Consider the following 27,117-nt stretch of genomic DNA (forward strand, 5'->3'; position numbering starts at 1 on the left):
TCCCACACACCCCCCCCAAACCACCCCCACCTCCAAGAAGAGAGAATTCTGATTCCAACTGAAACATCAGCTATTCCTGCTGGATAGCCTTCAAACTGGGACCTCAGCACCTGGTTCTACACTACCTTTTGGCCTTCAGACTCAACCTGAGACATCAGTTCTACAGAGTTGAGGTTTGCCAGCCTCCTTCATAACATGTGAGCCAATTCCTTATAACAAAATCTCTTTATATACCTCTGATTAATTCTGTTTCTCTGGAGAGCCCTGACTATATACTAATGTAAAGGTTTTTTGGTTTAGGGTTTTGGTTAGTTTGGTTTTGTTATTTTATAAAAAGTCTAAAAAATTCTGTTCTTACAGATTTGATACTGTGATGACCCGTTTGCTAGGTGTTATCTGTGTAGTATAATCCCACCCAATGTTGGACCAAGTACGTAGATGGCAGACAGACCTGATTATTTTCTGCACCAACCATGCACATATAATCTAATCTTGTAGGCTGTTACTGCCTTTTAATCCCAAGTTCTTGACCATGTTTACTTAGTGAAATAAATGGTAGATATGAATTAGTTAAGTGTTTGCTGCCATCTTCTCACACAAGGCTGATACTGGCAGCCATATTCTTCACCGTCTCCAAGTCAGGTTCAAGTGACTTGCTGAGAAGTTCCCACTGGTATTATGCTTTTCCCAGTTTGCAAGTGGGAAGCTTTGACTCTGACTTTTACACGCCTAGTGTAAGCATTTGCATTTATTTTGTATTCTTTTCAACTAGCTACACCTGCCAAAGTTGTTGCCTTCTTTAATATAAAAATAGTCCAGCATGGCTTCTCTGCCTAATGCTAATTTAAAAAGGAAGATTAGAAACTCATTTTTTTTAATTCTAATTCTGTACCTTAAATACATCTTAAAGAAGAGGAAGTAATTATTAACAGCCTAATAAAAATGATGTTAGGAGATTTCTGATAAATGAGAAAAACCCCAAACCAAACCAATTCTACTGTATGGCAATATTGAACATTTAACCGATTATCTATGTTCCTCTTCCTTTCTCTTGCCTCATTTGAGCTACTCCAAAGCACATGCTTGGGAGAAGTTTAGATGTTTTTATGTACGTTTTCTACCTGAGTCTTTCTTATGGATGAAAAAATTGGCAGTTATTGAGATTAGACATCTGTGTTCCACAATCCCTGTTTTCTTCCCTCTTCGTCATTATCACAAATAGCAAAGCTAGCTGTAATTTGAGAACATTTTTCCAACTTAGTTTATATTTATGTGAGAGGCAGCCATGTTTGTAAAAAACCTGATAGCCCTATTATTTTTTGTATTAATCTCCAAGACTTTAGGCAAGTTCTTAAAGATAAATCCATTTTCCCCCTCTCAGGAAGGGCTTGCCCTGAATTAGTCACCACATACCAGAAATAGCCTGTTATAACTGCTTCCCAAGGTCACCAGATGTTGGTTTAGTCCCCTGCTGGGGACTATTCCTTTTAGGCATGGCATTTAGCACAAGTTGTTGGGGGGGAGGGGGTGGATTGTTTTGTTTTTGTTTTTGTTTTGAGCCTAAAGTAAAATATACCTAGCAATGGCTGATTGAAGAGAGCTGTGTTCCTGCTGAATATCAGGTTCAGTTGAATAATTCTGGGAAGAAGAAAGACGGCAACTACAGAGGAAGGTTCATATAATTCTTAACTTAGTATTATCATTATGCAGTATTACTATGAGTAGCAATGTTATAAATGTCTCAAAAGTACAACCCCATCACCTGCAGGACCAAAATGAAGAAGGCATCCCAGATCTGCCAATCCAAACTGCCAGACAACACTGCCTTGAAGCAGCAGCAATTGCCCGCCTACCGGTTACAGCTCTCAGCCACTGGAGTCCTCTCTGGCTTTTTTGCCACAGGAGCATTCTGCCTTGGTGTGGGCATCATCCTTATATTGTCTGCAAAGAGTATCAAGGAAATAGAGGTTTGTCCCGTCTTACAATTTTAAGGCATTACATTTTTAGAGCATTACATTTTTAAGGCAGGTTCTAAGAATTTTCAGCTTTAGAACTATAAATGAGTGAGCAGTCAGTATGAGAACAGAGCCCCTCAATAGATGAGACTGGAAATAGAGGACACTGGAACATCCCTTTCTCAGCTGGTGCAGATGATGGCAGCCTCTGTATGTTGGCTTTATTCATTCCTACTGCTTCTTGAGGACAGTCACTCTCACATTGGTCATCTCAGCCATTTGTTTACAGGCACCTGGCAAAGCAGAAGCTTTTTCAGCTGGCAGAGTGCTGACCAAGGATTCATAGAGGTAGGAGAAGGAGAGGCAGGGCCACATGACTGCCAGATGCCCATGAGTCACGCTGATAAAAAAATGAAGAGACAGAGATAGAAGTCTTCAATTTTGTCCCGCTTTCAAGCATTGTGTCTTTCCCTTTGCAAGTGAACTCCCTCTGAGATCATTAATTTAGGAAAGGCAAGAACCCAAATCTTTCTGGCCTCTTAAGGATACCTAGAAAAATTAACCAAATTCTACTCAAGATTGAGAAAAATTGAAACTAAGGGCACACCACTTCCCACCCCATGGCAAGCCTTTGTCAATGTGATTAACAAACTGTTGGAGGATGAGAATCTGAGAAGCTGGTCTGAGACGGGGACATAAGAGTTGGTCGGTTAGATCAGCCATGCCCACATTCAGTTCAGTCTAACAAAGTAAGCAAATGTTTCATTCAGATCAGCTTTGAGCAGATTACCAGACATCTCCAGACTATGACCTCCACTCTGAAGGCAGCCTTGGAAAGCTGATCTATTCCCTCTCCTGATAATGGCTAACAACAAAAGTATGAACGCCAAGTCTGTCAACATTGACTTAACATTTATGAGTGTCCGAAGGTGCTAAGAGTTCTGCTGGGTTTGCAAATGAGTAAAGATAAGTAAGTTGATACCTGCCCTCAATGAGCTAATGGTAAAGCAGGTAAGGTAGTGTGTGTGAAGAACAGAGAGCTCAGCCATGGTTGCCTTGTTCAACACATCCACAGCCACTTCCTTGCACACTGTCAGTACATAATAGGAACAAACTCTTGAAGGAATGGATTAGGGCAAATGGTGAGGACTTCAAAGAGGAAAACACCGTTTCAGGCCCCAGTTTTCCTTCCAAACCACACTGTTCTAATGCCTTTCCACTTCTATTTTCTGCTCCCAGCAATTTATCTCCCCAGGAACTAAATACCATTAAGTCCTTTTGAGTTCTCTGGTGTAAGATGTAAACCACCAGGCCTCACCAGGGGCAGATGCAAAATGGCAGGAGAAAATTATACTTGCCTCGTGGAAGGCAAAGTAACTGGCTTACAAGGTTGATGATACTTATTTCCACAAACAGCTCATCCTACTTACTTTTCTATTTTCTTCTTCACCAGCCCCTTTCTGGTTCTTCTGCTTTTCCCATATCCTCCTTGCTTCCTTTCTGGTTATCCACCCCAACCCACTATGAAGTGCAGCCTCCATTAAGAGGCCACCATTGCTAAATGCTGTCACCCTATGCATGTGAAGGGAACCTCACCCCATGGTTCACTAAAGCCATTCCGCAAACAACTTTCAACAGAATTATTTTTATCATGTTAAGGAGATTTTCCAATTGACTTTTTTTAAAATCACTTCAGATAGGACTATTTCTAACATTTTTTTTTCTTTATACAAGAAAACCAGAAACTGCTGTGACAGTGAGATCCTCTTTTGCACATGGATGTATTTCATTATATTGGGTGATAAGATGGAGTACATATCCCAGGCCAATGTGATCAAGTACAGACCCAGTGGAAGAGTTCTGAGTGGCTTTCCTCTTCTCACTTAGCCCTGTGCGACAACAAGGAAGTGACCTTTTTCCAATTCACTTTAAGCAAGAATGATCATTCCTGCCTCTCCAAAATTATATAAGGAGCAGACTGTGGTCTTTGCTGTCATTTTAGAGTTATAGATTTATAAGGCCATTTGAGACAGTAGGTCAGAGATGTTTTCCTCATAATTTTTTTTATTTTATTATTTTTTTCATCACGATAAGTGTATTCTTTAATCACCTATTTCACTCTCCCCCCGCCCCCGACTTACCCTCCGGTAACCATCAGATTGTTCTCTATCGTTAAGAGTCTGTTTCTTGGTTTGTTTCTCTCTCTCTTATTCCTCTGCTCATTTGTTTCTTAAATTCCACATATAAGTGAAATCATATAGTTTTTGTCTTTCTCTGACTGACTTATTTCTCTTATTAGCATTATGCTCCCTAGCTCCATCCACATTGTAGCAAATGGCAAGATTTCATTCTCTTTTATGGCTATATTGTATATATACCACATCTTCTTTATCCATTCATCAGTTGTGATGGACATTTAGGCTGCTTCCTTGGTTTGGCTACCTCATAAAGTTTTTAGAGCTAGAAAGCACCTTAGATATCATCTACGCAAAGATCATCATTTTTTTCTAATTCTGCATTAATAGGGCTCAAGAATGCAGGGAGCAAAATGTATACTACTACAACAGGGTCACAGATTAATTGATAGATAAAATAATGCTAATGAACAAAGTGTGGGCCCTGGAGGTTAAGTATTTAACTCAAGGTCAGAGATTGGCTGAACTGAACCCCAGTTTCCTCAGTCACAGTTTAGTGTGCTGTCAGTTCTGAGAGAGCCCTGTTCTTTAAAGCTTTTTAAAAATCAGAATGCAGTTTCACAAACAGAAAGGGCATCAATATTTTCCAAAATAATAGCTCAAGCCTTCCTGTGTATTTAAAGAATGATTTAATAATTAATTAAAGATTTAAGTAAATATAAGCATCTAGGTACAATTAAGTAGACTTTTGGCTAATTTTTAATTTAGTTTTGGCTTCAAAACTCCAGTGGTTTGCAAGGATTAAAAAATCCAGTCTTTCTTGTTGGTCTTCCCTCCCAAAGAATCTTAAATCCCATTGGCAGTTTACCAAGGAGAAGGCCACACCCTTGCTTGCTTGCTCTTCCCCATTCCCATAATCTTCCAATTATTCTTCAGCACAATGAGGAAGAAACAGAAGGGAAATGCACAGCCTCAGTGGCCTCTCTGTGAGCCTCCCTTCCTTAGGCTTCTTCCAGCTGTATCTTTACATAACTGAGGCTCTCAGCCAGAGCTCATAGGATTTGTTCATTTGAAACACACCGCCCTTTTTTAAAGAGTCCACTATACCATTTTTCACAGAATTTGACTTTTAAAAAACAGAATGTGATAACATTTAAAGCAGAATTATTCCACGTATATAAATAATCCTACATTTTGGAAGCGTTTCTTTTTCTGTTTTTGGTCCTTTTTAATAACTTCCTCTAGATGTCATGTAGAAAAATTCATTAGTATAAATATTTTCCATACAATAGAATGGAAACACAGTGAAGTGACTTCCCCATAAAGCTGATTAGCCTCAAGCTGTAGGCCCAGTTCTTGTGAGTCATTGACGAATATTTTCCTAATGACACCTCTTTATGATCAAGACATGAGCCTTTATCACAACTGGTTACGTAAATATGCAGTAGAAACACTGAATTCCAGGTCAGTGGCAAAATGCTGCCAGGTCCCAAAGTGAAAGACTGTGAGAGGGCCCACTCTTCCCAAGCATCTGCAGAAACACTTTTGTCCCCTACTGTAGGTTGTTTTTCAGTCATGTCCCAGCATCCATGCCCTTGACCCAGAGAGCTTGAAGGCCTAGGTGGTGGACTCAGGACTTGATTTTTAAGAGATGTACTCATGTAACTTTTTAATTAATAATTGTTATTTTCCCTGTCTGATAGATTAAATACACAAAAATATGTGCAAATTGTGCAGAACTGAGAGAAGATGCTATTAATTTTGACAAAGAATGCACCTGCTCTATTCCCTTTTACCTTTCAGAGACAATGCAGGTAAGTGAAATTCAAGAGCCTTCAACTGGCTGTACACAGATCTACTCCTATTTCACACTTGGCAGTAAGTTCATGATTTCCACCAAGTGCTTTCCAAATCTGAAAACACAAAAAATAAAACAGGGTGGGGGTGAGGGATCTTATAAAGTGTTGAGTTCATGCACAACTCTTCCCCTACCTTTTTCCTTTGGAATGCTATTCTTCTCCTTTGTCTAAGTTTCTAGACTCTTTACCTGTCCAACTTTCTAACATAATTCTTAACATCAATGAGACAAACTTTATTCCAAATGTCAACACAAGAGGGGACTATAGAGATCTTTGAGTCTAACCACTCATTTTATAGTGAGAAAATTAGGGCTGAGAGGCTAAATGACTTGGCCAAGGTCACACAGTGAGTTAGTGTGAGGGGTCACACGCCTGCTGGGACTCTCCTTCCTTCCCCCCCGCCCCCACCCCACCCCTAAGTCATTCTACATATACAATTTTCTTTCTTTTTTTTTTTTTTTTTTGCACAAAGGCACATCACTTTACTGCCCTATCTGAAAGGTAGGTACAAAGATGCAAACAGTTACATGTATACAAGGAGTAATGTTTTCCCAGAAATATGTTTTATAACTACTACGATGGTGCCGAAGACAAGTTCAAGAAGGAGAGAGACTCTCCTTAGGAAGATTAAGCTCCTAAGATTTGGATCCAATTTTTACTAGTCTTTAATTACAGGAAGTTGAGGAATTCAAAATGATTTCAAAATTTTTCCCATAAAAATTACTATCTTTTAAAGTTTACCCCTCCACTGATCTTTTTTTTTTTTCTTTTTTTAATTTAAATCCAAATTAGTTAGCATATAGTGCAACAATGATTTCAGGAGTAGATTCCTTAGTGCCCCTTACCCATTTAGCCCATCCCCCCTCCCACAACCCCCTCCATTAACCCTCAGTTTGTTCTCCATATTTATGAGTCTCTTCAGTTTTGTCCCCCTCCGTGTTTTTATATTATTTTTGTTTCCCTTCCCTTATGTTCATGAGTTTGGTCTCTTAAAGTCCTCTTATGATGTAAGTCATATGATTATTGTCTTTCTCTGACTGACTAATTTCACTTAGCATAATACCCTCCAGTTACATCCACGTAGTTGCAAATGGCAAGATTTCATTTTTTTTGATTGCCAAATAATACTCCATTGTATATATATACCACATCTTCTTTATACATGCATCCATCAGTGGATATTTGGGCTCTTTCCATACTTTGGCTATTGTTGATAGTGCTGCTATAAACATGGGGGTGCATGTGTCCCTTCAAAACAGCACACCTGTATCCCTTGGATAAATGACTAGTAGTGACATTGCTGGGTTGTAGGGTAGTTCTATTTTTAGTTTTTTGAGGAACCTCTATACTGTTTTCCAGAGTGGCTGCACCAGCTTGCATTCCCGTCTACATATACAATTTTCTAATCCCTAAGGCAACTCTTGGCCTCGCTCACTGTCAGGCACTGAGCAGTGCCAAAGAAATATTAAGAGAAGTTCCTGCTCTTGGTCTGATTAAAGTCTTGTGTTAGTCTGGGTCCTCCAAGAAGCAGATGCCAAGACGGGATTAGACATGCAAGAGATTTATTGGAGGGACTGCCTGTGAGGGAAAATGGGGAGAGAGCCAGAAGAGACTGAGACAGCTGTCAGACCACAACACAACTCTGACCCCTGTGAAGAAAAGGGAAGGGGAGAAGGAAGGAGGGGAAAAGGCACAGGAGAGGAGAAAGAGAAGGAGGGAAAGGAGGAAGGAAGTGAGGGAGAAATGTGTTAGACTGCAGTGTACTCTTTAGAAAGTTTCAGCAAGGCCAAAAGAGAGTCCCTAAAGAAGTCTGCCTCAGTATCTCCACTGTGCTCAGCCATTGGGAGCAGTCAGGGACATCATGGCCTTGGTGCAAACACAGGATGATTTCAGAGCATGACAGCTGGGGTCATCCCTCAATTACTGTCCCTGTATTAGCAGATCCCAGAGGCATCCTTTATCTTACCTGATACTCAAGAAATGAAAAAACTATATTCCCTTGAACTCCTCAAAGGTCCTGTCCTGTGCTCTGGACTCCACACCCCTCCACCAATGGCGTCCTCCTCCCTGACCTGGTTGATCCTTCTCCCTCCTCTTCATAGATGATTCTGCATGGAAGGATCTAAGTATAGGCAGGTCCTCTCTTGAGCTTCCCACTGAGCAGTCCCCTTTAGCTACCCACCGCAAGGCCCTGCTTCCACCTCCAACTCAGCTGGTCCCAAACCAGACTCACCATCCTCTCCTGAAAAACCCTCATCACTTCCCTTTCTGGTAAAGATCTCATCACCAAGGCTCTAAACTTTCCTCTGTGACTTTACCCTGCCTGCTCCTTTTTCATCTAAGCCTCTGATGTGTAGGCACTTTTCTTCAATCCATCTCTCCAACCACTCTGTCCCCTCCATTATTTAGGCGTTGCCTCAGCTCAGACCTCCTGGTCCCTTATCAGAGATACCTAATTGCACTCCCAGCCTTTGGTTTTCCCTACTTTGAACCACGTAAACTCAGTTCACTGTCCTCCCTGCCCCCCAAAAAAGCACTGTTTCAGGTTGCTCTTTGACCACCTGAGGCCCAGCTACCTTTTCATAAAAAGGTAAAGGAGGAAGGAGACCTTGTACTTCTGCCAACTGGCCAACTTGCTTTTGCCTGATAGAACTCTATGTTTCTGCTGTTAATTTGCCTGGAAAATCTCCCCACTCACTGCCACTTGTTTTAGATGCCTAACATTCATAAGCCTTCCTTGAGCCTCCTTTTCACTCATGTCTCCAGAAACAGTTTGCCCACATTTGTTTCCTGGGAGCACTGCTTTCATTCTTCTGATGAACCTATAATCACTTGTGTGATATCCTGTGGACGCATTTCCCCCACTTAAAGGATCATGCTCTGCATGTCACACCACAGCTACCCACTTGCAAGTATCTGCACCACACGCTCAACCTTCCCTCCTGTTACCGTAGATACACTATCCCTGTTCCAGTCTTGAAGTCTTGCCTCCACTTGTGCATAGAGGCCATTTTTCTTGCCTCTATAAGGACTTAATTCAGCAGTTCTGTCCTCTGATATATCGCCAGCTTTTCTTTGTCCTCAATCATCCCCACCATACAAAACATATTATTTCACTTCTCTTCAGATAAACAAACTACTCTTCTGTTCTCCCAATTTCCCTACCAGCTATTGTCCCATTTCTTTCTTCCCGTTAGCAGAAAAACTCCTCAAAAGAGTTGTCTATCTTGGCTACTTCTAATTCCTCTCTACTCATTCTCTCTTAAACCCAGTCCAATTAGGTTTTTACCCCTAACACTCAGTGAAATTGTGAGGACACCGATGACTTTCTATGTTGATAAATCCAGCAGTCAGTCCTTAGTACCTTATCACTCACTGGACACAGGTGACCACCCCCTCATCCTCGACATACTTTATTCTCTTGGCATTCAGGATCCCATACTGTCTTGGTTTTCCTCCTAGCCCTCTGGTTGCCCTTCTTTGGTTCCTTTGCTGTTCTTCCTTTTCCCCAAACTCTTTATGTTGAGATCCACAGGGCTTTAGTCCCAGTCTTCAGTCTTCTCCTCTCTAACTGCATTCACTTTTTTGGAAATGTCATCTATCTCCAGACTTTAGATGCCATCTATTGCCAACACCATTTTATCTCTATCCCAAATATCTCTTCCAAATCCACAATTGTATTTCCAGCTGCCTTCCTAATGTCACCATGTGGATGTCTAATCGATATCTGAGGTCAACATTTCTAAAACTGAATTCCTGGTTTCCACTTCTCCCCTTATCCACTGCACCCCTCTTCCCCCCACCAAAAAAAAGCAAAAACAAAAACCCCTAACCCATCCAAAGACTTCTCAGTTGAAAATAGCTCCATTCTTCTGGTGCTCAGGCCAAAAGCCTAGGAGTGATTTGTGACTCCCTTTATTCTCTGATATTTCACACCCAATCCATCCTGTTGGCTCTACCTTCAAAATATATTCAGGATCTGTCCACTTCTCCCACCCCTTGTGCTACCACCTAGCTCCATGCCATTCCACCTCTTACTTGGATTTCTGAAATAGCCTCCTAATAGGTCTCCTTGCTTATATTCATGTTTCAATATAGCAGCCAGAGTGAGAATTTAAATCCTAAGACATATGTTATTCCTTCGTTCAAAAAATCCCTGCAGTGGAGGCACCCCACTGGCTCAGTTGGAAGGGCACATGAGTCTTAATCTTAGGGTCATGAGTTTGAGCCTCATGTTGGGTATAAAAATTATAAATAAACAAACTTAAAAAAAAAATCCCCGTATGGCTCCTCTTTCTACCCAGTGAAATCTTAAGTTCTTACAAGGCCTTACATGATTTGTCATCTTATTTCCTCTCTGACCTAATCAATCCCTCCATTCTCTTCCCCCAACCCCACTCTCACCACAATGGACCCCTTACTCCTCAAATAAGTCAGGCATTCTCTTGCCTTGTCCCTGTACCTGATATACACTTGGCTAATTGCCCTACCTCCTTCAGGTCTTGACTCAACCCTCTCCCCAGTAAGGTCTACACTGGCCATCCTATTTCACACTGCAACATATCTACTCAACTCACCCCTGTAATACTCCTGATCTTTGTTAACTTGCTGTAATTTTAATTTTTTCCATTAGTACTTATCACCTTCTAACTTGCCATATAAATTAATAGTTTGTGATATAGTATTGTTTATTGTCCATTTCTCACTGTTGTGTCCCAAGCACCTATAAGTTACCTGGCACACTATAGGTGCTCAATTAATGTTTATTGAATGAACATATGAATCTTTGCTTCCTCCACAGTACCCAGCACAGTCTATTTTATGTGGTAGATGCTCGGAAAATGTTTGTTGAAAGACTAAATGAATGCAGGAAATATAAAGTCCTAAGTTGTATGGCTTTATGTCCTAGGAAGCTTTGGTTTTATGTGACCCTTTATTTCCCCTATGATCCCAAATGAAAGCATGTTGGCATTAGTAATATTCTGAATACATCTATATTGATTATGGCTAGTGTTAATCAACTTTTTTAAGTTTATATATTTATTATTTGAGAGAAAGTGCACATGCAAGCAAGGAAGGGGCAGACAGAGAGGGAGAGAGAGAATCCCAAGCAGGCTGTGCGCTGCCAGCATAGAGCCTCACTGGGGGCTCGATCCCACAAACCTGAGATCATGAGCTGAGCCAAAATCAAGAGTTGAACACTTAACCAACTGAGCCACCCAGGCACCCCTAATCAATTTTTTAGGTAAGTCAGATATAAACTCTGTAAGGAAATTACTGAGTTTTACTTGGGTTAAGCGATATTTGCAGTCAGTGAGGGAAGTTTTACATATGTGTTTTTATAGATCGGAATCCTAGTTCTCTACAGCTATGCCCTCTCTTGCCTTCCTCAACTCACCATGCTGCTTCCCCAAAGTAAAAGTATTGTTTATGGGGCACCTGAGTGGCTCAGTTAGGTGAGTGTCTGACTCTTGGTTTTTGGCTCAGGTCATGATCTCATGGTTCGTGGGATGGAGCCCCATGTCAGGCTCCATGCTGACAGCACAGATCCTGCTTGGGATTCTCTCTTTCCCTCTCTTTCTGCCCCTCCCCACTCATTCCCTCTCTCTCTGTCTCTGTCTCTCTGTCTCTCCCAAAATAAATAAACTTTTTTTTTAAAGTGTTGCTTAAAAAGCAGAAACAGACTCATAAACACAGAACCAGCTGGTGGTGGACAGAGGGAGGAAGTAGGGGCATGGGGAAAATAGGTGAAGGGGAATGAGCGATACAGGCTTCCATTTATATAATGAATAAGTCACAGGGAAAAAGGTGTATCATAGGGAATATAGTCAATGGTGTTGTTACAGCATTGTATGGTAACAGATGATAGCTACAATTGTAAGTATAGCATAATGTGTAGACTTGTCAAATCACTATGTTGTACACCTGAAGCTCATATAACATCGGGTATCAACTATACTTCAATTGAAAAAAAAAAAGTTAGTGTTGCTTAACTGGCAGGGCAGGAGGGTTGCTTAAAACAATGGAAAACCATTCTCTCACAGTTCTGAAAGTCAAAAGTCTGAAATCAAGGTGTCAGCAGGGTTGATTCCTTCCTGGAGTCTCAGAGTACTTAAATTTTTGAAGAAAAAATTCAAAAAGATAAATTCTTAAAGGGCTTTAGTTTCCATCTGTCTGTGTCCTTTGAAACCTTTAAGTCAAATAAATGTTACCAGCTGCTAACCATTCCTTTCCAGGCAAAGACGTTCTCATAAAAATCCAACCAAACCAGTTAGGGCAACAACAGGGCCTTCGGTTCACCAGTTAGCACACATTACACATGCTAGTCAGTAAATTCACAGAAGAGTGCCTTAAACTAGGAATCCTACACAAAGTGCCACTGAATTTAAAGAGAAGCAACACCATAAAGTACCTTATGCCTCTAGGACCAATAAAAAAGATGATGATCTGGGAGGCTTTGTTAAGTTAAATCTTGGACAAAGAATCATTGAAAAAAGGTTATTGAAACACTTCTGTCCCTGGTGTGGTGAGTGTTCTTTGCCTGTTTATTTTGTCCTTTATATGAACATATAACTTTGGGTAAGTGGAATTCTCTTTTTAGCTTCCAAGAAAATGTATGGTAAATTCCACTCTGTGGGTTTCATATTTTCTATAGTTATGGGTCAACAATAGAGGTTCGCTTGTTGGGTGAGGAAAGGTGATCAGTCATTCTTGCTATGCCTGGCTCGCTCGCCTTACACGCTCTCTGTTTATGGTATTGCAGCCTACCTCTCTGTCGTGACTCAGAGTCTCCCCTTTCTTGGTGTTCCAGACACTTTTGTCTTACAAGTGGACTGAGCTCTTCAGCCTTTGTTGTTTTCTGTAACTGGCCACAGTTACCATGACCCTTATTTCCAGCCTGCCCTGAGTACCAGCTCACATTTTCCATACTCACCCACATAAGTGTCCTTGGGGTGAGACCAGAAGCCTTTCCAAAATGCCATTTTTCCATAGTATAAGAGAATCAATTGACTCAGGAGATTGTAAAGGAATACATTTGTATTTCTAGCACTGAATATAGCATCTAACATATGGAGAGCACTTAATAAAGGCCTTCATATTTTTGGATGCAGGCCTTCATTATTTTGGAGGTAGGTAGTATATTAATTATAAACAGCCACATTGGTCATTTCCATTTGCATCATATATGCTGTTAGTAAAATCTGTATCAAGTCTGCTGGAGAATTTGGGTATGTCACTATAAAGATAAGCATGCTGGTAGCCTGTGATGAGGCAGCCTCATAGGACAGCATACATGAAAAGGACCATCTCTCATGGCAACAAGGTGACTTATCACTAAGGTGAAAATCACCTTTCTTTCAGAACCATGAGTTATTCTATTCCCCTTTTTTGTCCATAATGAATGGTTCACCATTTCTTGAGCAAGTGCTGTGTGCCAGGTACTGTGTTAGATCCTAGGGATACAAAGACAAAACCCCTAGAGCCAGACAGACCACACAGGGCTAATCTCATGCCTTTCACATGCACCCAAATATGCTTGGTGGTTCCAGCTTCAAATATGTTCAAGGATTTGCTTTGAAATCATTGGCTTTGATGCCTACCACAACTCCTAGGCAAAGCATTTTTCCTACTATTGCTAGGAAACAACAATATTTGTTACATCAATTTTATATATTGAGAATACAAAAGCCTGGTTTTAAAATCTTTTCGTGGCAGAAACACAGTAGCCCTTACAAAATCATCTCAAATAAATTACTTGGTTATTTTAATAATTCTGTGTAAATGAGGATTTTCCATCACTGATTTTTTAAAATGATTTCTTGGGTTTCTGTTTGATATAAAGAAACTTACAGTTCCCAGGGCACCTGGGTAGCTCAGTCCATTAAGCATCACACTCATGAATTCAGCTCAGCTCATGATCCCAGGGTTGTGGAATCAAGCCCTGCGTGGGGCTCAGGGCTGAAAATGGGGCCTACTTAAGATTCTCTCTCCCTCTGTCCCTGCTCCACTTGTGCTCGCTTGCTCTCTTTCTCTAAAATAAAATTTGAAAAAAATTTTAAGAAAGAAATTTTCAGTTCCCATCAATTTTTTTCTGTGGTACTTTTTATTACAGAAATCCTGTCTGTGTTTATTAATATTCTAGTTAATTCTTCTAACTCTCCTCTTCTTGCTTTTCTCCTTTACAGGGCAATGTTTATTTGTACTACAAGTTATATGGCTTCTATCAGAATCTTTATCGATATATTCTATCCAGAAGTAATAGCCAACTGGTGGGTACAGATTTAAAGGTAAGACTTTATTTAATTTGGTATAATACTCCTTTTTTTAAAAACCAGGTGGATCTTTCAGTCTAAAAGAGAGTTTGGAAAATAAACTAAAAACGTAAAGTTTTACAAGGCAGGAATGCTCATTTCATTCTTGCATAAATTGAAGGAGCTGGGTTTTCAGTATAATTGCTATTGAGAGGCATGGTTTCTCTCTTCAAAACAGTAATGTGTATCTTGTCCAATTAAATGGTTATACTTTCCTGCACCAACCATTTTGGTAGTAACTCTGAGTGGTTGGTCTCAATCCAGTTCCCTGTATACCTACCATTGTTCTTCCAATAACTGGGACCTTCACTCCAGACCAGTTTAAGGAAATTCAGCCCTACTTGATTGATTAAAAGACTTTGGTTTAATTAAATACCCTTTCTCACCTAGAACACAAAATTTTATTCTTGATAAATGATACTCACCACGCTAGCAAAAAAAGCTAGAAGGAAACCTTTTCCATACTGAGATTATTATATGCAAGTGATAATCAAATGATTTTTTAGCAACCACTCTTTTTAGATACATTCTGGTAGTTAGCTGTATGGATTCCCTGTGATAAGTCATCTAGCTATATAAACCCACCGTTTGTATAGTTTCAGAATATGAGTTACATTTTGACAAAAAAGGGTTTAAAAATGTATTTCAGTGTAGCTTAGTGTGATATTTAGCACAGCCAGCAAGTTAAGTTCCTTTCTGCAGATATATTGGTATGTTACATATTGTTAATAAGGGGGAAAAAACTACACACACACACACACACACACACACACACACACGTCTCCAAAACACAAAAATTTCTGAGTCTAAGTGAGCCAGAAGTCTGGGAAAAGTTGGTAGCAGTCCATAATCTTGTTATGTGTGAATAAATTACTGTGGGTTGATTTACATTGCCAGTGTTGTCACTTTTAACATTCTAAGAGAGTTTACCAAAGCATTTCTCTTTACTGTATCATCTTGCATCCAGGATGTTGGAAACTGTGCTCCATTTAGCAAGTCCCACAATGGGACCCCCATCGCTCCTTGTGGTGCTATTGCCAACAGCATATTCAATGGTAGGTGACTTTTCCTGTCTCCATGGTGTGCCTTTTCATAAGCGTGTGATAACCTAAATGTCCAGAAGATCAACTCTGCAACTGGCAGTTCAAGAAAAATTTTTGTATGCATTATCCATTGACTTATGGTATTTCATTTGCAAATAAGTTCTCCCTTACCAGAGATTTGAAGTAGTTAGGGAACATGAGCTAAATGGAGCTTGACAGTATTTTCCAATATTTGAGGCTTTGGCAAGAAAAAGAATAGTCTTATAATTCCAACACCTATTGCATGTAGGCATGTTGAGAGTCTACTGAAACCCTAGTTTATTTTTCATCTGTGTCTGGTTTTGTACTTTGAAGTGGGGCAAAAATGCTTGCTTATATCTCTGACAATTTTTAATTTCCTTACAGATACCATCATTCTTTCCTACAACCTTAATTCATCTATACATATGGAAGTCCCAATGCTAAGGAGCGGAATTACATGGTGGACAGATAAGTATGTCAAGTTTCGGAATCCAACTGCCATTAATCTTTCTAGTGCATTTACAGGTAAGATACATATGTTAAATATTTTTACCTCTTTACAGAAACATTGATTTTTATATATGGGGAAATGTTTATGATACCTCCTTCTTTACTTTTTGTTGACCTCTGTTTTGCTCTTTGCCTACCTGCAGGCACCTCCATCACATACCTATCAGAAACATGAAATGATTGGTGCCCTGGTTCTTTCAGTTTATCATTTGGAAAAAGGCAATGTTTTAAAAAACGTGTTGCTTCATCTGTAATTAGGGTCACCATGTAATTTATTGTCCAACCTGGTGCACTTTTGAGAGTAAAAAGGGGCACTAGAATAAGTCAAGTCATATGTTTGTTTGAAATTTGTATTTATTTATCAATAAATTGACATTACCCTATTGGTGGGCCTGTAAAATAATTCTATACAAACTATTTTAAAATGCAATTCTTTCAAAACTTAAAATGACATATCTGTGTATATTAAAACAACCTAAAAAACTTCTTTATTATTAGAATATTAAAAATAACATAAGCAGAATAATTATTCTGGATAGTCACATACTTTAATCGGTTTCTTGGCCATATCTGTCTTCATTACATGCCTCTGTATTTTTATTTTTTCTTATAGTTTTTTTAACATTTATTTATTTTTGAGAGAGAAAGAGGGAGCACAAGCAGGGGAGGGGCAGAGAGAGAGGGAAACACAGAACCTAAAGCAGGCTCCAGGCTCTGAGCTACGAGCGCAGAGCCTGATGTGGGGCTCAAACTTATGAACTGTGAGATCATGACCTAAGCTGAAGTCAGATGCTTAACCAACTGAGCCACCCAGGGAACCCACATGCCTCTTTATTTTTCTAATGAATCTGTTCTATTATTTTAAAAACATTTTATTGAAATATTTTGCACCAAAAACCATAAGGTACCTAGGAATAAACCTAATCAGAAAGGTAAATGATCAGTGCGCTGAAAACTATAGAAAGTTTATGAAAGAAATTGAAGAAGACATGAAGAAATGGAAAAACAGTTCATACTCATGGATTGGAAGAATAAATATTGTTAAAATGTCAATACTACCCCAAAAAGCTTGACAGATTAGAGAATAAAAGGAAAAAATTAGAAAAGGAAAAAAGAGGTAAAAAAGGAAAATGCTTTGAATAGGATAAAATAAAATGATGAAAGTCAAATAGAATTTTTAAAATTTTAAAAATGTAAAAAATATAGTAGAAAAAGTTAAAGAAAAATCTTTTTAATAAAAATAGAAAATAAAAATAGATTTTTTCTTTTTCTGTATTCAAGAATAAGAAAAGAAAAAAAATTGAATAAAAGGTCCAGCGAATAGAATGAAGTACCATTGAAATTACATCTGGTTTCCCATAGAAGTGAAGCTATGAAGCACTTTGTAGTCCATAAACTAAGCAGGGGGAGAGACGTGTTTGTCAAGAGCACTGTTGGCCCAGTTAGGCAGGGTTTAGTGTAAAGGTCTGTTCTCCACTAGATGGTGCTGCTTAGCTTTCTGGGGTGGATTGTTGTGGCGTATGTAGGTGTGTATGCCCATGTGCAGAAGGGCTGAAAGTGGTGTCACCCAGCTACCCAGTCTCTAGTATCAGAACTCTGTGCTCTCTGTGACTGGCAATCAAGCACCCTTCCTTTGTCTTGGGCTTCTGTCCACTACCCGCTTTTACACTGTCTGTGACCAAGCAGTCAGGTTGCCAGGCGGCACCTGACTCAGATGGGGCTGTGTTTCCCAACCCCTGACTTCTGAGGGACTGCAGCTCTGACCTGCTCAGACCTTCTGGAGGAGGGTCTTGTTGAGCAATGGCTGGGTGCCAACCCACCCCCAGGATTGTTTGGGAGACTGCTGCTGCTGATGCCCAGAGACTGCAGCTGAGTGCCAGTCTACTCCAAAAACAGTTCACGTGATCTTGTAGCAGCAGTGTTTCAGGGTTTATGGAAAATCACAACACACATCTGGCAACAGGCTTCCCCTTAATGTCCTTGTTTTAGCACCAGCCAATGTGGCTGTTCTCCAGGGTCCGCTGGGGCCTTTGCCTGTGGGGAGGACACACAGCCTCTACCAAATGTCCTCCCAGCAGGGGAACCACCTCTCCCGTGTGACCTCGCTTTCTGCTCCTGGGGATTTGCCCTTCCCACCAGAGCACTTCCAGGTATCAAGCTGCAGAGTTTCAGACTCTGCGCTTCCCCTGTTTATAGAGTCTTAATGGAACTTAAACCCTCTCCTTTCTCCCTTCTCCCTTTTTTTTTGTTCCGTCCCTGTGACTGATTCCACTTTTCCACTTTCTCTCCAGCTGCTTTTTTTTGGGGTGGGGGGCTGATTTTCCAGTACTCTTCCCCCATCTCTGTCCTCTCTCCACAAGCAAATACAGTTCCCTGCCCTCCACAGCTTCTCTCTCCCCCAGTTCACCTCTCTGCACCATGTACCTGCTGAGTTCTGTGGTTCGGGTTGTGCAGATTGTTGTGTTAATCCTGAAATCAGTTTTCTAGGTGTGTGAGATGATTTAGTGTTGATCAGGCTGCATTTCAGGGATAAGAGATGCAAAAAAAAATTTCCATGCTGTTCTGCCATTTTTGGCCCCTCCTCCAGATGCTATACAATATTAAACTTTCTTGATATCATTTAATTCTGGAAGAGAAAAACATTTTTTATTCAGTTAAAAATAAGAGTTCCAGGGTGCCTGGGTGGCTCAGTCAGTTAAGCGTCTGACTCTTGATCTCAGGGTCATGAGTTCATGTTCTGTGTTGGGTTTTGCACTGGGCACGAAGCCTACTTTAAAAAAAAAAAGAAAAGACAATGAAATGAAATAAACAAAATAATTAATAAATAAATAAAATAGGAGCTCCATCAAAAGAGTTTTTACATAAATTGAAATATCCAGAATTATAGAATTTGTTTTTAAATGTTTATTTATTTTTGAGAAAGAGAGAGACAGAACGTGAGTCAGGGAGGGGCACAGAAAGACGGAGACACAAAATCTGAAGCAGGCTCCAGGTTCTGAGCTGTCAGGACAGAGCCTGACAACGGCTCAAACCCATGGGCTGTGAGATCATGATCTGAACCCAAGTTAGACACTTAACCAACTGAGCCACCCAGGTGCCCCACAATCATAGAATTAAAAATTTAAATTTGTACACATTTTGAACTCTTATTATGTAATATGTTCAATAATTTCCTGCTTTTTGGGGGGTAAATTTTAATATCTTCTTGTTTGTAAGCTTGGCTTTCAATAACTATAATTCATTAAATCAAAAACTGAAGTTTTTTGATATTCCATATTTTGGATACTTTGTTTAAAATTTTTCAACTCTTTTGAATTAAATTCAACCAAAAGTTAGAGGGCTTATTTACCAAAAAATTTGAGATCATTGTAGGACACATCTTTTGGTATATAAAATAGTTCTTCAAAGGCTCAAACATTTCTAAATTTCTGGTTGATGATATATAACAAAGACAGGCCACATACCATGCTGATGTATTTCCTTAATTTAGCATCCCTATTACTGTAAAAATTTTGCAGTTCAGTTTCAAAAATATTTAAATTTGCACAACTACAGCTCTTCTTTTGATTGGTAAAATAGTGTAGCTTGTTTGGATATAATTATAAATTATGTATGTACTACAACCAATTTAAGAACATTGTTGTGTAAATTTCTCAATTTATTAAGAACATTATCTTTGTTCTGATATTGTGCTCTACCACATTTGTATTTATGTTATCACTACAAAGCCAAAAATTTACACTTGCTGTTTGAATTTTTTAACTGAATTTAGAATAAATTTATTATAATATTAGAGGCTTTATCTTTCAAGACTGAATATCTAAAAGCCTTGCTTTGATTCCATGAAAAATCAAACCCAAAAAATCAGACCAGCATTATAATTAACTTGTCTGATGTTTCTGTTTGAAACATCTGAAGACACTAATATAAAACTTGCCTCATTTAACTGTTTACAAAGTGTTTTTTTGTGCTAATGGAGGCAAAACATGAAAGCTTTTTTTTTTTCTTTTTTGGTAACAACAACAACAACAACAACAAACCCTCTAAATAAAAGGAGAAGGAAGCTCACTTGATCTAAATGACAAGTCAAGGTCGTGCTCACATTATTAGATATAAATAGACCTTCTGTAGCTATCTGAGGTAAAGCATTGTCTTTGGATACACTCTTTTAAAAATAGCCACAAACTTCTAAAGTAGATTCTGATGTTCTTCAGCAGATTTATGTCTTTTAATTTTCACTCAGTCACTGACATCACAATGATTCCCCTGTTGTGGGGTAAATGTCAACTAACACTGCAAGTTTCACATTCATCAACTTTCTCAAGAAACTGTACTTAATTTTATATTAAACATATGTGTTCCCTTTTTAACTCTTCACAGCTACAGGGACTTACTAGCAAATAAAAACTGGTACCAAACAATAAAATAGTTACATATTTGCACCATATAATAAATAATAAAACCACAGTTGCAGGGGAGTTCAGATGACTCTCAGCAAGACCGTTCAGCATCTATTTCCCACATATATCATGTATGTATAATGTAACCTATAATTTCCCATGTTTCCCACTGATCCCACTGGCTTATAGACTGGCATCTTCATGCATCTCACAGGCCAAGAGTGAGGTTATGACCTAATCAGTTGGAGTGTCAAACAGCTGGCAGAGGCCACAGGAATATGTAGTGTTTTGATTGAAAGGGTCTCTGGTTATCTTTCACTAATTACACATTAAAGTAAGTACTCCATTCACTGCACATTGGTATTTCACACACTACCCGTTAAGACCTGGAAGGTGGAGGGATGGAGTTATAAACATATTATTTGTTTGGGGTAAATGCTAAGTCAGTTGGGATAACAGACAACAGACATCAGCTGGAACTACTTTAGACAAACGGGCATGTATGGTCACTTTATCTCTGACTGACTTCCTACTCTTTGAAAGGAACTTGGCAGCATTCTATAGTTTTGTCTTCCCACATAACCACAGGCCTATAACACAAAGGGGCCTTGGCTTTCATCTCCTGCTATACTTTGTTCTTACCTTTACTGTAAGAGTTACCACGTTATCTTGTAATTATCTATTTGAATACTTGTCATCCCCACTTCAAGTCTGTGAATTCCCTGAGGAAATTAGGAAGTTTTATATCCCTGTTCCTTCATACATAATGAGCAATCAAGAAAAGCTTATTGTTGAATGAATGGATAAAAGTAAATGACCCAACTTGGAAAATGAAGAAAAGTGGTGCCTCTTAAACCACACTTCTTATACTCTTCAGTAGCGGGATGGAGTGGGAGCGGGGGTTGGTAGGAGAAGGCATGCTTGAACCTACATTTTTAACAAGCTCCTTGGGTGACTTGGGTGTCAATATGCCCATAGGACACATTGTCTTAGGGCATGTCTCTGGCTAAAGTAGACAGAGGGTGAGGTCCACAGTATGGGTACCAAAGGCAATTTCAATTTTTATCAAAATTCTTCTGGCAACAGTGATTGAAGTTTTGGGAAGGGTCAAAATAGGTGAGCTCCACAAAATTTGCAGAGGAAGTTTCTCCAGCAAAGGATTATTTCCTGAGGAAGTGTTTAAGAATACAAACATACTTCAACAGATTAATCCAACCAAACACAGCACTCACTTTTACCAGCACCACACCCCATGCTTAGAAAACACGACTGGGTTTCTTTTAAGAGAAAATAGTTTAGTTAATTGTCAGAGTTGAGAAAGAGTGGTTTTCCCTTTTTCATTTTGTATTCTACAAATACTAGGACCAATTGTCTGGAACTAAAAAGTTCACTAAACAATTTTCCATTATTAACTCATTCTTTAAAATTCAATATAGTTTTTAGGATCAACTTCTGTCAGCTTTAATTAGAACCACTCATTCCTTTATTGAGCATATACTGAATACCTACTATGTGCCAGGCACTAGACTAAATGCCAGCAGAAAAAAGATGAGGAAGACATTGTACTCAAGAGTCTGCTGTAGAGTGGGAGAGGCAGACATGCCCACCATGGGCCCTAAAGTGGGAAGTATGAGAATGAGACTAAATTCAACAGACTCATTTCCTGGCACTGGCCCTCCCTCCTGTGCTTCCAACATTCCCACAGCACCCAAACCGACCAGGCCTCCTGGATTTAGAAGAGGCTTGCAGTACCTTTGCTCTTCACCTCCTCCCATCTACCAGTTCCTCCTCACTTCCAGCCTTCAGCTCTTAGGCACACTATTGCAGAGAATCTCTGTTTAACACGATCTTCATGCACAGACATGATAATTTCCTTAGATTACATTTCTAGAAGTAGAATTTCTAGACCAAAATATAATTAAACCTTTTTTTAAAAAAAGTTTATTTATTTTGAGAGAGAGAGAGAGCAAGAGAGAGACAGGGGTAGGGGCAAAGAGAGAGGGAGAGAGAGAATCCCAAGTAGGCTCTGCACTGTCAGCGCAGAGCCCGATGCAGGGCTCGAACCCACAGACTGTGAGATCATGATCTGAACCAAAATCAAGAGTCAGACACTTAACCAACTGAGCCACCCAGGCACCCTTATCAAACTTTTTGATGCACGTTCCTAGATTGCCAGAGGTGTTATTAATCCACACATTTCTCTGCTCTGTTCAAGAGTTCCCATTTCCATTGCATCATCAAGGGTTGTCACTCTTGTTCTCTTTACCAATTAACCAAGTTAGGTGAAATGATCATATCTTGTTTTAATTTTCTCTCTTTAAATTACTAATGAAGTTAAAGAAAATACAGAACCTATGATGATATCACTGAATACAACCACTATTATAATTTTCTCTACCTGTTTTTTCTCAGTGTTTTATATGCATTTAATGTAGTTGAACACATAATATACATATAATTTGATACTCTGTTCTTTTTTAACCCTATGACAAATCATCATTATTTCCCCTACATTTCTCTAGAGTCTTTTTAATCCATTATTTTTAGTGGTTATGTATTCAGAGAGCTCACACACATGCTCACACACACACACACACACACACACACACTTTTTTTAAAGTCTTAATTTTTATTTCTCTTAAGAATGCAAAAGTTTTTTCATTCTCTACATTCTAAGGAAAACTGAATGGGTATAGATGATTTCTTTCAACCATGTCCATTATTTTCTTCCCACAGGAACCGCAAAGCCCCCATTCTGGTCTAAATCTGTCTATGAACTGGATTTAGAGGATACAGAAAACAATGGCTTCCTCAATGATGACTTCATTGTGTGGATGCGGACAGCTGCCTTTCCCACTTTCAAAAAACTATACCGTCGACTCAATCGAGTACAGTATTTTATTGAAGGCTTGCCTGCTGGTAACTACAGTTTCAACATTACCTACAGTATCCTTTTATACCACTTTTGCTCCTGGGGATGAAGGAAAATCAGTGTCTATCTGGGCACTAGTTGTTGAATTATTTCATTTTTTACTTTTCTATTCTACAATCTAATCTATCTATATGAAGAAGAAATATATAGTTCTCTCATAGGTAATACTTTCACTTGCCACCATATAGCTGTTTTTCTACACCTTATGTAATCAAATGTGTACAATAGGTTTTTTAGGAATAACAGTAAAGCAGTATCAGGTAAGTAGATATGGGTAAGTAAGGAGGGATATTTCTATCCTCCAAGAAAGATTAAGTACCACGGAGCCTTGAGATCTTTAACAGAGAGGAGAAGACTGCTATGTAAGATGGGATGAGTTTGGAGGACCATAGTAATGAAGAGAGAGCAATTTGATAAAAAGTAAATGTAGAAAATGAGCTAAAAATAATGAAAACTGAGACTGTAGAGCCTTTTATTCTAGGCAAAACTATAGACCAAGGGAGCCCCGGACTCAAGAAGCAGGTCGGGTTCATCCAACCCATGTGATGTGTGCTGTAAGCTGTGCTCTGAAGACGCTATTCTTCCCTCCTTTGGCACAAAGCCAGCTAGTAGGGGTCAGTGCCTTGGTTACAGACATAAGGTCCAAGTTAGGAGATACATGCTTTCATATGAGATTCTGAATTTTTTACTTAGTTCAAAAATACAAATGTAACTCTTGATCTAAAAACAAGAAGACTTAATTTCAAAATGACACCAAACACTGTTTTTTAAAAAATATATACATTTATAAGCAATTTATACTCACTGTCATCATCAGACTTTAAAGTTTCTTCCTAATTCTCCTTGAAGCTGAAACTTTCCAAGGCTTGTAAAAACTTTGGGACATCAGCCCAAATAAGCATCAGCACTTCCAGTAGCATCTCAGGGCTACTGACTAGGGATTGTTCTTGGGTCTTGGGGCCCGTGGCAGGCCAGAGGATCTTAACACAAAGCTGTCTCCCTCCTTAGTTTCTATACCTCTCAGGGAGCTTGAATGAGAAATACTTGAGAATAAGTGAATTGACTGCATGTGCTCCAGTTCCCAGCTCCATCTTCTCTTCTATCCTGGACTGTGGATATCTCCATCCTGACAGGGGAGGGGGACCTTCCTCAGTCAAAGACGCCCCTACCGACGTGACACAGTCTCTACTTCTCAGCCCTGTTGCCTCCTTTTTGTTCACTGATGAGGAGTACAGTTTGCCTTCAGTTTGTTCATTTTCATGTCTCCCAAAATGAAAATGAAAGCCACAAACTGATTCTCTTATGCAGCATTATCCATACACATCAAAGAGTAAGCCAAAGACTATTACCTTTTTAATAGGATTTTAGCAACGCCCCCCCCCCCCCCAAAATTTGAGATTGAAAGTTGCTTGACAGTAGTCTCTCAAATTAGATCTTCCGGTGCCACCAACTTTGTCTATGGCTGCCTTACCAGTTACAGTAGCAATCACAAAACAGGAAGAAAAAAACCAATCATGTCCTCACAATGCATGATAAGGAGTTTCAAGTTGAGGAGAAGCATGGGTTCCAAACAAAGGAGACACTCTGTTTCTCCTCTGGAGACAAGCTCTCCTCAGGTGACTTCGCTCAGAGTCATATTTTAATGCTGATGACTCTCAAGTGTAAATCTAGCAAGCAGAACCTAGATCCTGAGTTTCAGTCCTATACTTGTGCTCACCATGCTGAGCCCTGATGTGAGCGGTACCCAGCCTGCCTCACGGCCTGGCTGCTATGCAAGGAGAACAGCTATATGTAAGCTGCAGCAAACACCTACCACTCCTAAGGGGAAAAAGATGTTCTTTGTGCAAGGAAATGATCTTAATGGAACTGAGGAAAGAAAACAGGCAGGTGGGTCAAGGTGGCACTCAAGGACCTGTGACAGTGAAGAATTCTGATGGAAAAGAAAGAGAGAGAACTTGTTTCCTTGTTAGGAAACTGGTTAATTTCCTTGTGCCTTTAAATTGCATATTGCCAAGTGATTCGAGGCCTTTTAAGAGCTTTGCTGGGAAATGCTTCTGTCCTGTGCCGTTGCTATGAGAAGCCTTTATTTGTTTATTAGTTTGGTTTACAAAAGGCACCAGATGTTTAAAAACCTCGGGCCACATGCATAATCAAAATGACATCATTAAAATGCTAATGATAGCAAACCCACTTCAAATATTTTCTCCCCGACAGCGAGGGATGTTTGCTTTTTCAAAACCCAAATGGATGCACCACCTTTAGCTTTCCCACCAAAAATGTTTTGCCGTCTATCTCATTATTTTTGCTTCTTCACTGGTCTTGAAGAATTTTCCCTCGGGTAGAAATTCAAACAGTCTATGAAGGACTTTAGCCTACATTGGGTCTCCTGATTCATAAACATAAATTTAGGCTTGCTGTAAAACCCATCTGTATTCTTTTCATTTCCTTGGGTCTGCCAAAGGAAATTAAATATATTTGTTCATAATTTAGTTGTCCGTAAGCCATTCTGATGTATTTGTGTCAGAAGTTCTTTTACAGACTAGAGCTATGGTGAGAGAAGGCTTCTTTTTACTTAATTTCATTCCAGCAAGATACACCACACTGCTTGGTAAACATTAGACAATATGACATTGAATATTCAACCATTCTTTTAACCTACAAAACAACAAATTTATGTGGTTCAGATATTGAGGATACTATATTGGTACTATATTGAGGATATACAGTGGTAGAGCTGACAGTGTTGAAATAGGTCCTTAACAGGTCTTCTTGTTTTAGATTTTCCTGTAACCAGGTTCAAAGGAGAAAAATCAGTTGTTCTTTCCACCCTGACATGGAGTGGAGGCAGTAGCCTTTTCTTAGGTCTCGCCTACACAGTGACAGGAGCTGTGACATGGTTGGCTGCCTTTTCCATGATGGCAATCCACTTGATGCTGAAAGAAAAGAGAACGCTCTTCATCGAGCGGTAAAGTCAAGTTTTAAAAAGAAAACAAGAAAACACAGAAATGGACAATGAAGCAACTAACAGAGCCAATGATTTCTGACAAGGCTTGAAATGACTGGGATGTTTCATCAAGGGGAACTGGATTGACCAACCAAGTGCAATCCCAGAAAGAAAAATACTGAGAGTTTCAGGGTGAAGAAGAGGAAGAAGAGGGGGAGAAAGCGGTGGAGGAGGAAGGATGGAACAGCATAATTATGTATATAGTAAAATGTCCTTGGAATGGGAAAGATAAGTCATCCTTGAGTTCTTTTCTTTTAATGTTTTAAATTTATCTATTTATTTTGAAAGGCAGAGAGACAGAGAGAGTACACAAGTAGGGCAGGAACAGAGAGAGAGGGAAAGAGAGAGAATCCCAAGCAGGGTCCATACTGTCTGCACAGAGCCCAATGCCGGGCTCAAACTCAAACCGTGAGGCCATGACCTGAACCGAAATCAAGAGTTGGACACTTAACCGACTGAGCCACCCAGGTGCCCCCATCCTTGAGTTCTAAACCAAGTCTCAGGTGTTTATTTGAAGCCCTGTGCCAAAGGCCAGTGAATGCCTAGGAAAGAATGCCATCAGCAGACATAAGTAAGTAAGTCTGGGGTCCCAAAGACTTTTAACCTCAGTCTCAGACCATGAGTCTTCATTGCCTAGTAGAAATTACAGACTTTCTAACAATTGCTGAGCAGTGAATTTAGCAATCAGGATGATTTTTAAAAACATTTATTCAATGTTCTCTCCTTTCTAGGGATTCAAAACTCAGTTTTCTCTGCTAAGTATATACCTAGCAAAGATTATGGCAGTGCTCTGACCACCCAATATATAGCAATACACCAAAAAGAAAGGCTGGAGGGTTTCCTAAAGCTATCCATGTAGCTAAGAAGGAAGCACTGAAAGTTGTAGATTCTCTCAAAAGTTGTATTCAGCATTTAAGGACACAAAACAATTCTAGAACTTATATTA

The 27,117-nt window shown here is 39.5% G+C and overlaps 1 protein-coding gene across 1 annotated transcript; it reads left to right on the forward strand.

Moving 5' to 3' along the window:
• The first annotated feature begins 52 nt into the window (after positions 1-52).
• LOC102956248 (cell cycle control protein 50C-like) lies at positions 53-26,407 on the forward strand. Its single transcript, XM_007095964.3, has 8 exons — positions 53-173; positions 1,769-1,967; positions 5,794-5,904; positions 14,136-14,237; positions 15,229-15,316; positions 15,710-15,850; positions 22,972-23,181; positions 25,946-26,407. Exons 2-8 carry the CDS (start codon positions 1,776-1,778, stop codon positions 26,134-26,136), a joined length of 1,035 nt encoding a protein of 344 aa, XP_007096026.1. The 5' UTR covers positions 53-173; positions 1,769-1,775; the 3' UTR covers positions 26,137-26,407.
• Positions 26,408-27,117: the final 710 nt, after the last annotated feature.

This window comes from Panthera tigris, chromosome C2 (genome assembly GCF_018350195.1).
Source record: "Panthera tigris isolate Pti1 chromosome C2, P.tigris_Pti1_mat1.1, whole genome shotgun sequence".
Classification (NCBI taxonomy): Eukaryota; Metazoa; Chordata; class Mammalia; order Carnivora; family Felidae; genus Panthera; species Panthera tigris.